Raw genomic sequence first — 14,600 nt, forward strand, 5'->3', positions numbered from 1 at the left:
CTAACTATCCCCCTCTCCCATTCAATTCCGATGAAGATCTTGCAATCATACCCTACTCCCCTCTCCAATTCATTTTCTATGGTAGAAATCTCTGTGCAGCTTTAGAACACTTACTAGTCTGGCGTGGATAAATTTCATATATATATATATATCAGTTTAGTTAGGTTTAAGTCTGGTGGGATTTCTTCGTGCAAATTCATCACCCACCAGGAGTTCGAGTGAGCATGTATCTTCACATAATATATATAACCTACACATGACGTCTACCCGTTTTACTATAGCGGACGGTACCACTATGTAGGTACCACTATGTAGTCAGTTAACATAGTAATGGAAGAGGAGTGAATGAGTCGTCGGTCGAGGTATTATATATGTCATTGAACACAACACATCCACCATTTTATATAACATTATAAATTATAGATTTTTGTATAATTTTAATCATTTTTAAATTTGTCATTTAAAATTGTTTAATTCCTCAACATCATTCCACAAATTTCTCAATTTTTGAGTATAACATGTGATGTGCCGATAAAATAACTGTTTTTTTTACCAATCTTCAGGAAGGAAATATGAAGGTAAAAATATTAAGGGATTTTAAGAAATTCATAAATATTTTGGTGTGGCATTTTATTTTTAACCTTTTATTTTTCAAAAATTTAATTTTTTTTACTAAAGACCAACTCTAACTTTACAAGATATAATTTTTTGAAAATTAGGGGAATATAAATTACAATTAATTCGTGGAATAATCTAAATTTTATCTCCATTTAAATTTATGATCATTATACATACCATAAACAGCATCATAAGAACTAATGATTGGCATGAAGCCTAATTTTTCAAGCCCAGCCCGGCCCAAACCCGAAATTTTTTTTAAGAAAGTTTACGGCCCCGGCTTGGACCGAACTTATTTAAATATAAAATTAATTTTTTTTATAATTACTAAAAATAAATGACATATGTTATATGGCATCTAGTTCTATAAATAAAATGAAAATATTTTTATTTTACATAAAAAAATTGATATATAAAATTGATAAATTTAAATATATATTTAAAAAAATTTCCAAAGCCAGACCTGGCCCGAATTTTATTTAAAAATATTACCCGAACCGGCCCGAATCAGATATTTTTAAAGTTCGGGCTGGGTCGGGCTGGGTGTGGATCGGAGCTACTTTGCAGAATTTTTTAATAAGAACATCTACCATCATTTTTTAAAGGTTTCGATTGGATAATTAACAACCTTGGATTTAAAAAAAAAATATATATATATTTCAAATATACTTTTATTCAATCTATCTTTCATTTTTAAAATATTTTATCTTTTATAAAATTAAGACAAACACTATTTAAGTTAAATAAATAATTGTATAAAAGCAAAGGAGAAAAAAAATATATTTAAAAATCTTATACTAACCTTGAAGCCGAGGTATAATTATCATTGGCTAAAAAATCTTTTATTTTTCATTTAATTTTATTAATTATCGTTTTTTTAATTGTTTTTACCATTGGCTTATTTTTTTATCTTAAAGATAAATTACATATGCATTATCCTTTATTTTCAATTATAATATACTATATATATTAAAAAATTTTAATTTTTCTTTAGATAACAATATATATATATAAAGAATTATTTAAAATAATAATTTAGTCTAAGAAATCAATTTGTTAAATTTATGTAATTGATATTCCTAAAACAAATTTCTTTAACAGAGGATAAGGAGAAGTATACTATTATTTTTCTAATAAAAGTGAAGAAGTTATGAAGGTAAAAAATAAGATAATATTTTAAATAATTATATGTTTTAGTAAAATAATTTATTAAATTTATATTTAATAAATATTTTTTTTCCTATTCCAAATATATAAAAATATCATTAAATTTAAGTTATAACAATTATAAAAAATTATTAATGTAGGTAAGAAAAAAAATATAAAATAGGAACACCATGCGTGCTGGACTAGGAGGGAAAAGGGAGTGTTTCCAAGAAACACTTGCTTTTCTGCTTTAGGATTTCGGTTTGGATTTGTTGTTTAAGAAATAGGGACTCGTTTTTGACCCCTGTCCTTAATGAAATTCTTATATCCAATTAATTTAAGAACTATGGGGATTAGAAATTAGGGGAATAAAAAAGAATTAGGGAGAGATTTTTTAAACTTATTGATTTGAGCTTCAAGGGGTTCGGTATTTCCGTTAGCCGGAAAGGAGGTAACACCCGGCACGTCCCTGACAAGTCTTTTGCCACCGTGCCAAGACGTCAAAGACATGCCGTCGGGACGCTTATCGTCAGCATTTAGGAGACTAACGGCTCCAAACTATTGGGGAAACCGGCCGAAATCAAGGCTTTGCCGATTAACCTATTTAGGTTGTCGTGCCTCAGAAAACGGCCACTGACTTTGAGACAAGAAAAACAATGTCTAGAGAAGGGATCAATCTGTTTGCAGCAGTCAGCACAGGTGTCTACAGAAGGGATAAAGCAACCAAGCCTATGGCCAATGATAGTTTGAAACTCATCGTCTGTCAGGTAACGATTTCTTTTTACCACTCGGAATCGCGTCTAGTCATTCATGGCCGTTACAATTTTATTTTGCGTTTCTGAGCAGTTGCAGATCAGTTAGATGCGGGACACAGACAAAGTTTTTCAAATGCGCATTGAAGTGTAGGAACCCCAGGAAGCTCTTTAGATGACTGGAATAAAATTTTAAATCTCACAGTATACATATCGGAGATCCCGGATTTTTTTTATTAATATAATATTTTCATTTTTATAAGCTGTGGTTTTAAAATTTACAGACGGGTCGGAGTATTTTTTAGCAAAAATTTTTTTAGGCTCGGCCCGTATACCCTAGGGTGGGGCTTCAGGTTCCTTTTATATATATTTCAAGCCAAAGTCATGCATGCAATATTTTTTAAATTTAGATTAATTTTTATCGGATTAAGATTGTAAAAAAAAATATTTTTTTTGTGTAGACCCTGAGAGGTCTTGCCATAGAATGGGCTGAATAGTATGATTTTGGATTAGGGACTAAAAACAAAATTATTATCGATTAGTGAGATAGTGTTGAAAAATCCTTATACTACATATCTTTCAATTTCTCCTTGAAACAATTTGTAAAATTATTTTAAAAAAACATAATTTTTTAAAAATTCAGGGTCGGTTCGTTAAATACAAATCGGACCGAACCTAAAATTTTGAACATTTAACGGATTTCTTCTTTTCTTAGAAAATCACAAAGTTTGGTACTTTATATTATTAAAGGAAATAGATTTATTTTAAAAAAATGTGTGCCAATTTAAAGGCATAGATAAGGGAATGGGAAGTTGAAATTGAATATCATAAAAATTTAAAATTAAGAGAAAAAAAATGATATTTGTGGTGCAGGGTTGGGCAGTATCGCGGATATTTGTAACTAAGATACATGTAACTTGTATCTTATCAAAATTATCAAAGTTCTGGGTAAGTGTACCGTTAAAGTCGAGGTAAAAAAAAAAGGTATAGTTCTAAATTTTTTACCGATTTGGTAGTAGTTAAAATGGAGATAATTCTCTCAGTTTTTCTGGAATGCCTTTTCTTAGAGAATTTATAAAGCTTTCCGGAAGAAGTTTGGGATAAATAATATAAATATTCGATTTAAAAAAAAAAATCGTTTCTTACCTTTTAATACGATGGCCTCAAAATTTTACTCAAAACCAAATGCATCAACGTGTAGCTTTTACAAAGCAATATGAGTTTCATTTAAGCTGTGTCAAACCGTAGAAGCAACGTCTAAAACAAAACTAAAAAAATGCTGTCCAATTTAAACGAATGCGTTTAAAAATGCATAATTTGCGTTTTGAAAATCTGCGTTGAAAACGTAGAATTTATGCGCATTATTAGACTACTACATTTCATTTGCCTATATATCTAATTTTTACTATTCTCAATGAGGCCATAGGTTTTAGGTCAAGATGTGGAAACCTTCCATATTTCAATCCAAATGTAAAGAAATTTTTTTTATCAGAATGGGTGATGGTAATTAATCTACACTCGGTCATACTGTAGAAAAAATTTAATATTATTTTTCAAAATTTTAAACTTTTATCAATATTACAATCTTTTTTTCTGTGTCCAAAAATATATTAAGACACGCGTTATTACAATTTTGAAGCAAATTTTGACCAAAAATGTCAATTTATCGACCTCTCTTAACGAGTGCCCATACAAGGTCTCAGAATATGTCGATCACAATCCTAACCCAAAACTTAGCACTTCACTGGCTGATACTGTAGATTCCTTAGGTTTCGAATCGGATCATCAACCAAATATCGTTTCCGCTGAAATGGCCTCTCCGAACTTAGAAATTAGGATTACTCCAAAAAAACCCGAACAGCTGGCAAAATCATCTATCAATGATCCCACTATAAAGACTTCTGCTCAGAAATCGTTTCACGAAATACCCGGGCCTAGGGGCTTGCCTTTTATCGGAACTTTGCTAAATTACACTACCAAAAATTCCACTTACAGCTTAAATCATATGTTTTTGGTAAAAAAAATAATTTATTTAATATAGCACAATACCTTTTATTCTTCTCAAAGACCGGTGGCTCCCATAACCGGGTCCATAAAGGCTGGCGAGATATTTGTACCCAACCAACTCTTCTATTCGTGCTTGGCTTCATTTTTTTGTTTATTTGAACAATAACCTTGCCTCAGCTGATTATCATATTGTGAATCATTTAACATGGATTTTACGGTTTATAACGAACCCCTCCTCATCAATAACTTCTTTCTTTCCTTCTTTCTTTCTTTCTTTCTTTCTTTCTTTCTTTCTTTCTTTCTTTCTTTCTTTCTTCTTCTTTCTTTCTTTCTTTCTTTCTTTCTTTCTTTCTTTCTTCTCTCTTCTTTCTTTCTTTCTTTCTTTCTTTCTTTCTTTCTTTCTTTCTTTCTTTCTTTCTTTCTTTCATTCACAAAAAAAAACTCAATGAGTAAGTTAACTAATTATTTTTTGGCGGGAGGCGAGATGTTATATTTTTTTTGACAAATTGGCATATTTCTTTCTTATAATTTTAAGTCTAAAATTGCGGGTACAATTTTATTCAATGCTATTTATTATATCTTATCAATTTTTTTATAATATGAATAAATGAACACTCATTACATATATTTACTCGCCCTAAATTCAAATAGAATCTGAAATGGAGATAAACAAGCTGCCGCCAGGAATAGAAAAATACTTTGGTTTAAGGCTAACTTAAAATTTTTGGGTCCATTTATAAAATGAATTTTGAAAAATTAAAAAAAAAACTAGTATGTAATATTAAAGTATTTGGTAGCAATTTTCGTATTTTATTCTCGTTTTTTTTTCATTTTTTTGAAATTTTTTACAAAACTTTAATATAAAAAAAATGGAAGATTTCGGACATGGTTCATAATTTTATTAATTTTGCGAAAATTTATAAATTTTTACGTTTTTTTTTCCAAAACATTTTGACACAGCCTAATATATAATATTTAAAAAAAAAATTCTTCCTAATTCCTCATAATCTTTACATTATGTATAATAAATTATCAAAAGTATCAGGATATAAACAAATTAAAAAGTTTGAACGATGACAAAAAACAAACAAATTTGGAACCAAAATCATCAGCCACCACAACTGGGAATGATCTCAGGAATCATATCTAAAACCCTTTTCAGTTCTAGCAAAAGTGGCAACTTATAATATGATTTAAAGCTTTATTTAGTCCGCATTGTTTATTAACAGAGTTTTGGAAAACCACACCCAAGAAACATCGGAACCAAGTCAAAAATCTAAGGACTGTAAATTTCTAATCCATTGATCTATAATTTTCTCATCTCACCGTATACAAATATCCTCAAGATACACTTAAATTAACTTAGGAAAACTGTTATAAATTAAAAAAAAATTTATTTCTGTGAACTCCGTGAAAAAATCATTGTTAAACTTTAGGGATCTTATTATAACTTACTTTACAATAAAATATGGCGACTTAAAAAATTAAATTCCAAAACTTGAATCATATGTTTTTGATAAACAAAAAAATAATTCTATCATTAAAAGATAGGCACAAATCTAATATTCTGAATTTCAAATAATTTATTCTATTCTCTATTACCGTTCTTAAATTTTTTTTAAAAAATCATTTTATAAATAATTTTGTTTATATTTCGTAAATCGTTTCAAAATGAGCAGCTGATGAAAGTTTGAAAGTTAAATGATTCATATATACCTACTTCCTGTCCATTCGTCCCCGATTCTGGGTCAGGCCCGCAGGTCTTTGATTTGAGTTAGATACATTTGATAATACATTTCTAGAATAATATTACAGTTAAGAATTGCTTTTTTTAAAAAAAATACAACTTTAAAAAAAGTCTCAGCTAGAAAGATCTAAGCAATTCGGACCGATTTACAAGGAAAAGATAGGACCCAACTCCGCTGTTTACGTAACAGATGCTAAGATATATGAGAAGATTCTCAGAGTCGAAGGGCCAACACCTTACAGAATGATATTAGAACCCATGTTAATATACCGAAAGAAAAGGAAATTAGCTATCGGAATGAGCAACTCGTAAACACTTTCTTTCTTTCTTTTCTTTCTTTCTTTCTTTCTTTCTTTCTTTCTTTCTTTCTTTCTTTCTTTCTTTCTTTCTTTCTTTCTTTCTTTCTTTCTTTCTTTCTTTCTTTCTTTCTTTCTTTCTTTCTTTCTTTCTTTCTTTCTTTCTTTCTTTCTTTCTTTCTTTCTTTCTTTCTTTCTTTCTTTCTTTCTTTCTTTCTTTCTTTCTTTCTTTCTTTCTTTCTTTCTTTCTTTCTTTCTTTCTTTCTTTCTTTCTTTCTTTCTTTCTTTCTTTCTTTCTTTCTTTCTTTCTTTCTTTCTTTCTAACTTTCTTTCTTTTTATATTTTATCTAAGTTTTGGAGGCAATTACGATATAAAGGCCTGGTCGGTGGGTTATTGTTTAGTTCACATAAAAATGTTTTTTGGAAGGCGTTCCGGAAACGTCTCGACACATGGGCGGGGCGGGAACGGAATTTCTTTTTTTTGGTTGGAACAGGAAAGCAACAATGTCTTCGTTCTGGTTCCCTGATTATTACATTATATACACATTTAATCTTTACAATAAATAAAATGAATACAAGAAAGCTATCTATTCATATTAAGGCAAGGCGAAGAGTGGAGACGTAACCGCGTGATACTCGGGAAAAAGATGCAGAAACTGAAAGAGGTCGAAAAGTATATATCGTGGATGGCAGGGGTTGCCGATGATTTGTTGAAGCGCATTTCATTTATTTCGGATAAAAGCCACATAGCTAATGGTATCGAATTGGAGATCTGCAAATGGTCTTTAGAATGTAACAAATTATTTTTTTTTAAGAAAAGGGTCCTAAGATGAACGCAGTTATCACGTGACTTGTCCTATTTTCTTAAAATTAATTACTGTGTCGCGTATGTGCGCATCACAAATTAATTTAAAAATTCCATAAACTGATTTTATGAGCTAAATATTTTTTTTTTGCAGGTAATAGGTCTAGATTACTCTTTATCGCCAATAATTATCATTTTTTACTCCCTGCAATCTAAGATATTCCTATAACATCTAACCCTTGTATAAAGGGGGTAAACAAATAACCCCCCCCCCCGATGTAAACACTCATTCTAAATGCTATATTTTTTACTCCCCACCATCTATGACACCCCATAGAACTTACCCTATATACATAGAAACCAATGACTCCTAAACGTTTATTAAGGCGTTTTTTAAATTTGAAAAACTTTCTGCAGAAAATGTATAAATTTTAAATAATTTAGCGAGATATTACATATAGAAAGGCGATATTCAAAATTAACTGATTAAGCAAGTTAACTATAATAAATATATATATATTAAATTATTTTTGACTATATAATTTCTGTACAAACCTACAGCTGTGTGTACCTTTCTATACGACGATAGGATTGGGTGCCTAGATACACCACCTAACTCTCAAGCCAAGTCCTTCGTCGAAAGTGTGGTGGGATATTTTGGAAGTATGCACCCCCTGATATTCGGAGCACCTTTCTACAAATACTTTTCCACACCCCTGTGGAAAAGACATATAGCTCACGCTGACAATATGATAGCTATGGGGAAGCATTTTGTTAATAAAGTATATGAATTAAATATTTGTTTAAAAGCCAATCATTTATAATGTGTAACCAAAGAATAATTTGTATTAGTTTCATTTCATTTAAAGTTTCTACTGGAAAAATTCCAAAGCTTATCCAACAGCTCATCCCTTTTAGCTTATTTGATAAACTATCCTGGATTACATAAAAGCGAGATCAACTTAACCATTGTAGATATGATGATGGGATCCATAGAAACGGTAATTTTTTTTATCTATCCTTCGAAAATATTTTACAAATATTTCTTGACAAAAGACGACGAACACAATGCTCTGGCTGCTCTACGTTTTAGCTAAACATCCAAGTCAGCAAAATAAGCTTTACGAAGAAATCCTTAGAGTCTACCCCAAAGATGATGTATTTACGTCGGATACTTTGTCCAATTTCGTTTATCTCAAGGCTTGTCTAAAGGAAACATTAAGGTTTTTTCTATCCGCTTCTAAAAAACCAGAGACCTGCATATAGGATCAAAGTTTGTCCAAAAGCGGCAAGCCCAGACTGGACCTAAAACCTTTTCCCACAATATGCAGATTTAAAAATCTTTTACTTAAAATACGAAATATAAATAATCCAGGTATATAACAAAAAGAAAATGAATTGAAGGGTATAGGAATGTGATCACTACATATTGTTAGAATTAAGATAGATTTTATATCTGAAAATATACGATTTAGTGAGAAATTGATAATATAAATGTATTTATTTAAATATCAATATACCAGTATCTTAGAACACCGATAAACACTTTGGTAGTTTGTAGATATCTGCAATTTTTGAAATTGAAAATTTTGAATTAATTTTTTTTTGTAGATTCTTACAATAGACAAAGTCTATAAGATAATAAGTAAAGTGATTTTACATTATACAACGGTTAGAAAATAATATTTTCTTTTTGTATCCTAGCCAAGCCTAAAATTTTCGTCCTCTGCAGTTCTCTGGAAAAAATATCTCTTATTAAAAAATATAATAAATATTATTGATAATTATCAGAGTTGATAAAGGTATCACAAGATATAAAAATGTGGTATCTATATCTGTATCTAGATAGATTTTTGATTAAAATATCGGTATCTAGATATTATTTTAGACGATGTAGATCCATTTAAAAAGTATCTTTTAACAATTCTGATAATTATAATTTATATTAATAACTCGATTTTAGATTATATCCTATAACCTATGCGACTAGTAGAGTGATGATAAAAGACGTAGAATTAGGTGGATATCACATACCAGAAAAGGTTAAACGCTTTACAAAATTTATGTTAATATAACCTTTTTTTGTAAAAAAAATCACATGTATAAAGGTTATATGAAGCTGTCGTAGATTAAAACTTTAATCATGGATAAATTGTTTGGTAAATTCTGATTTATTGATTCCTAGAAATTGATAATGATTGACCAAAAATTTGCCTGCTTGTCTAGGTTTCCTTATAACGAAGCATTTGTCTTAAGCATAATAAACATGGAATATAATTTTTACAATATAAATAGATATTTTTATTTTTAAAAAAAAATTGAAAGACACACGTTCAAGGTTGCTTATGGGCCATGGGGAGAGATGAAACGATATTTACTAACACACTCAAGTTTAACCCTGAAAGGTGGATTAAAACGAAATCATCGCCTAAAGAGAATGAAATGTCAATCGATAAAGACTCGACAACAAACTCGGATATGGCACCGTTTGTTGCTAATCTGGTTTGGGGTCACGGAGCAAGACAATGTCCCGGTAGACGGTTAGCGGAGCAGGAGATTTATATTACATTAGCTAAGGTTTACAAATTTACCACATATATATATAATAAAATCTTTAAAAATTGATTAAATATTTGATATAAGTATTAAAGTTAAAAATTATAAAAATTTACTCTATATTTTGTCAATCGATAATTTGATGACGAATTTATGTAATATATAAATAATAATATAATAATAATAAATACCCCTTAAAAATAACCTATTCAATTAAGATTATAAAGAAATTCGAGTTGAAATACGGCCAAGATGAGGTTAAACCAATCATGAAGCCCATTATAGGACCTGATAGACCATTGAAAATAATATTTGTTCCTCGTTAAATGTTTTTTTTTATATGCTATATATACATTTTTATATATAAGCTGAACAATTGTATATCTAGTCTTGTTAAAGGGCTCGATTGGAGCCCAGGCCTGAAGATTTTGCTAATAGAAGGAACAAAGGTCTAGACATATATTATCAAAATCTCGAGATTTATACACTATTTTTCTGGATAAAAGTTAGCCGTATTTAAAAATCGCCTTAAAACACTATGTATTTCTAAAATTTTTGGCTATATTTAATTTTACAGTTAGTGGCGCATCAAAATTTTTCTTCATATACTTTCTTATGTTCGTATACCAGTTAAATTTGAGAATTTGAAACATGCGAATCATTTATTATAGCCCTTTAAAATGTTAATCTTTTTTTTCTCGCTAGAGTTATTTCAAATTGATATGTCCAAATACTATTATTTTGCCTTTTATTTTTAAGTTAATGACATGATCAATCTCTCGCAATAACGGCGTAAAATGGAAAAAAAATGTATCTGTTAGCGTCAATGTGTTTTTTTTCTCGCCAATGTGTTATTTTTTTTCAACTTTTATATCATTTTATTTGAGCATGTGAGGAAATGTATTCTATCATGTTTTGTTGTTAAACGGTTAATTTTGAGCCTCGGCAAATCAATTACTTTATCATAAAAATATTAACTCAGCCTGAATATTTAGCTCATAAAAGAAACAAGGGTTCTAAGCATATATTATCGAAATCTTGAGGAATATAGGCAATATATTGTTGGCTAAAATATAGAGTTAGTTGTTTTTTAAGAATCGGCTCAAAACGAGCCGTTTGATAACACTAATCACGTTTGGAATACCTATATATCCTATAAGTATCAGACAATTTCTCCAGGAACTTCTGCACTAAAAAATGATCTAAAAGTAGGAAAAATAACAACATTGAAGCTAACATATATATAATTGTATTATGGAATACTTTTTTTTTTACAGCGCAATTATTTATTATATTTAAATCGTATTTTCAATTTTAAAACTAATTTGATTAAAATTTGTAAATCGCAAAAAAAAACTTAATTTTGTAAATATTATATATATTAAAAAAATAATGATTTATAAGCATTTTTTTAAAATTCATATATAAATATAATATAAAATGTCCCTTTTTTTGTATTTTCAAATCAACTTTTTTTTACAAATACATAACATAGCTTCCTATCAACATATAAATACATATAAATAATATTAATTTATAATTTTTTTCCCCATTTTTGTAACATATAGTTGGATGCAGAAAGTACTTCCCTTGACATCTCTCAAGATTTTCTGAGTTAGAAAGGGATTTTAATTTATTGATTAAAAATTATCAATTTTTTGGCGACCTTTAGAAGCATTATCAATTTTTATACTATTTTCATAATTCGTATAAATGTGCACAATCTATGATATTATCATAATTTCGAATTTAATTTTTTTATTATAGTAGTCTTAATAATTTTATATATACATATATACATTTTAAATTTATACGCTCATTCATATGAAAAAAATATAATTTTCCACTCAATTATTTTTATTTATATAATATAAAAAAAGCGTTTAAATAAAAGTATATCAAAAAACAGATACAGATTTGCTTAAAATAATATCTAGATATAGATACAGATACTTAAAATTTTTTTTTTATCTAGATGCAGATACTATATTTTTATATCTGGACACTTTGAAAACTCTGATAATTTTTATCATTTATTTTTTCTTCCCAGTTTCAATAATATTATACAATAAAATAATTTAAATAAAATGATTAATTCGCTTCACTAGCATTTTTTAATTTTATCAAATAAATTTCTCACATATTATGAGTATAAATATTTTTTTTTTCGCTAACCCTAGGAAAGTGGTCTTATGAAATAGTTTTCAGATTTTTCACTTAAATTGGTCATGTAAAACTGATATTTGGACACAAATGTAGGATTATTTTATTTGAAATAAAGTTTTTTCAAAAATGTCTGAGCCAAGATTCCTCATCTAACCATTCCCTTCCCTTCTTCCCCGAAAGAAAGAAGGAAGGAAGGAAGGAAGGAAGGAAGGAAGGAAGGAAGGAAGGAAGGAAGGAAGGAAGGAAGGAAGGAAGGAAGGAAGGAAGGAAGGAAGGAAGGAAGGAAGGAAGGAAGGAAGGAAGGAAGGAAGGAAGGAAGGAAGGAAGGAAGGAAGGAAGGAAGGAAGGAAGGAAGGAAGGAAGGAAGGAAGGAAGGAAGGAAGGAAGGAAGGAAGGAAGGAAGAAAACAAAACAAAGAAAGAAACAAAGATTCTTATTAAAAATTATATCTCCCAGATTAGTTTAGTTTATGTAAATTATTAGAAAAAATTAATAAAAATTTCACAACTCTTAAATTTCTATTTAAAAAATAATTTTTGAGGTTAAAATTTACCACATTGTCCTATTGACTAACGATTATGTTTTATAAATTCGTTTATAAAATATCGATCTCTAATACCATTAGAAAAGTATTTAAATGCAGAAAAAAATTGCTAAGATTAGTTTAAATAACAATTTTTTGTTAAGTCATCGAATCGCATGGTAATCTATAATATTTCTAACAGATCAGCTGGTCCGGCCCGAAACTAAACCCCGGATTTTATCTACCCAGACCGGACACAAAATTTCCTGGGCCGGGCTTAAAACCCCGAGTTAGAGACACTTGGCGGTATTCTTCGCGGATGAGAATTTTTTTTATCGGGATCGTGGAATCTAATGGAATCTAACGTGGGACATATGGCACGGCTAGTTTGTAACGACGTAAAAAGCAGATTTTTAAAAAATAAATTTTTTTGCAATTGAAAATTAAAGCTAAAAATTATTTTTTTATTTTTTTAAAAATAAAACCATTATATTAAAAAAATATAAAAAATAATATATTGTTATGACAAGTTAGTCCTATTTTTCATTATCAATATCCACAATTTTTTATTTTACCCTTACGGATATTTTTTTTTTTTTTTAAAAAAAAACATATAGATTACATTTTAGAAATTCGCTTCAATTAAGGTAATTACTACACCGTAACTTGTTTTATTTAATTTTTATATATATAATAATAAAAACAAAAATAATTAAAATAATATTACAAGTATATTATAGTGTCGTTAAAAATGGCCCTTGAAGTCGACTTTTAAAAACGGGTCCTAATTGAGATTTTAACCCAAAATATTGATTCTGTAAACCCTGGAGATTTGGCTCGTAAGTGGCTAGAAAGGTTTTGGAGGACCTCTATTTGTCAAATTCTAGGGGCTTATACAAAATTTTTGGGGCCGTTTATGGATCTAAATAGGGGTCGTTTAAACAACACTAATTGTATATTCTTCTTTGTATCAAAAACAAATATTTCATTTTTAACCTATCTCAAAAATAATTATTTTTTTTAGTTTTAACCTTTTACTATAAATTATAAATATATATATATTTTGACTAGACTATGTTAATCGGTTTAAAATCAAGTCTCGCCATCTTAAATGTAAACTTGTTTTTTTTTTGTAAAGCATAAATAAATACGTAAAATAATCTAATAAGGATATTTAAATTCTGACAAAAAAAAAAATTAAATTTAAAAGGATGAACTTGGTAAAATAAAAAATAATTTTTTTAAAAAATCTATTTTTTTTCATAATTTAAGGGATTTTTTTAGGTTGGTTAATGAGGTAAGGCATTTTGTGTTAGAATTCCTCATTTGTGTTAGATATTATTTTGATTAAAGAATAACTGGCTTTATACTGATCCAGAAAAATATTATGCAAGCCTAAAAAAATTTTCTCATAGAATGAGCAAAGGTCTAGACATATAGTATCGACATATCGAGACTTACTCGATATTTTTCTGGCGAAAATATTAATATGTGTAAAATGGCCATATTTTTTTTTTATTATAAATATAAAAATATTTAAAATATAAAATACTTGCAAAAGAAACCTATTATAGTAATTTAAACTAATTTAATTAGTTTTTAAATTTATCATCTTATATTTAATAATAATATTATAAATTAACTTTTTTTTTTCACCAAACAAAAAAAATAATGTTTAATCTGATTTTTCTAAAAAAGATATTACTATAAAAAAAAAGAGTTTATTTTAAAATATTTTAGGTATAGGGTGGTGGCCAGTCATTAACCATGGCTATTTACGTTTTTAGAAGTAATTAATTAGAATATTTTTTTTACTTCAAAAAATAGTTGCCTTAACTACACTTGTAAAAAAAAATATATTAGTTTTTGCATGTTGAATAAGTAAGCATTGAATTTTTGCATATTGAAAAATAAAATTTTGTATAAGCACAATTTTTTCTCGTAAGTCGAATTTTTTTTTGGTCAATATACTTTAGAAAGCTTA

General features: G+C 28.4%; 1 protein-coding gene across 1 annotated transcript; it reads left to right on the plus strand.

Moving 5' to 3' along the window:
* Positions 1–1,629: 1,629 nt before the first annotated feature.
* On the plus strand, positions 1,630–11,224 carry LOC135927697 (cytochrome P450 10-like). The gene is made up of 10 exons (XM_065463863.1): positions 1,630–1,774; positions 4,132–4,530; positions 6,382–6,578; positions 7,168–7,358; positions 7,933–8,153; positions 8,241–8,372; positions 8,428–8,594; positions 9,335–9,413; positions 9,697–9,948; positions 10,146–11,224. The coding sequence occupies exons 1-10, from the start codon at positions 1,769–1,771 to the stop codon at positions 10,251–10,253; spliced, it is 1,752 nt and encodes a 583-aa protein (XP_065319935.1). The 5' UTR covers positions 1,630–1,768; the 3' UTR covers positions 10,254–11,224.
* Positions 11,225–14,600: the final 3,376 nt, after the last annotated feature.

Source organism: Gordionus sp. m RMFG-2023, chromosome 3 (assembly GCF_954871325.1).
Source record: "Gordionus sp. m RMFG-2023 chromosome 3, tfGorSpeb1-WG-v2, whole genome shotgun sequence".
NCBI lineage: Eukaryota > Metazoa > Nematomorpha > Gordioida > Chordodea > Parachordodidae > Gordionus > Gordionus sp. m RMFG-2023.

Excerpts from the sequence above, each read along its gene's own strand:
- LOC135927697 (XM_065463863.1), top strand. Across the intron at positions 9,414-9,696 it reads GATATCACATACCAGAAAAG|ACACACGTTCAAGGTTGCTT; the intron begins GTTAAACGCTTT and ends AAAAATTGAAAG. Across the intron at positions 9,949-10,145 it reads TTTATATTACATTAGCTAAG|ATTATAAAGAAATTCGAGTT; the intron begins GTTTACAAATTT and ends TATTCAATTAAG.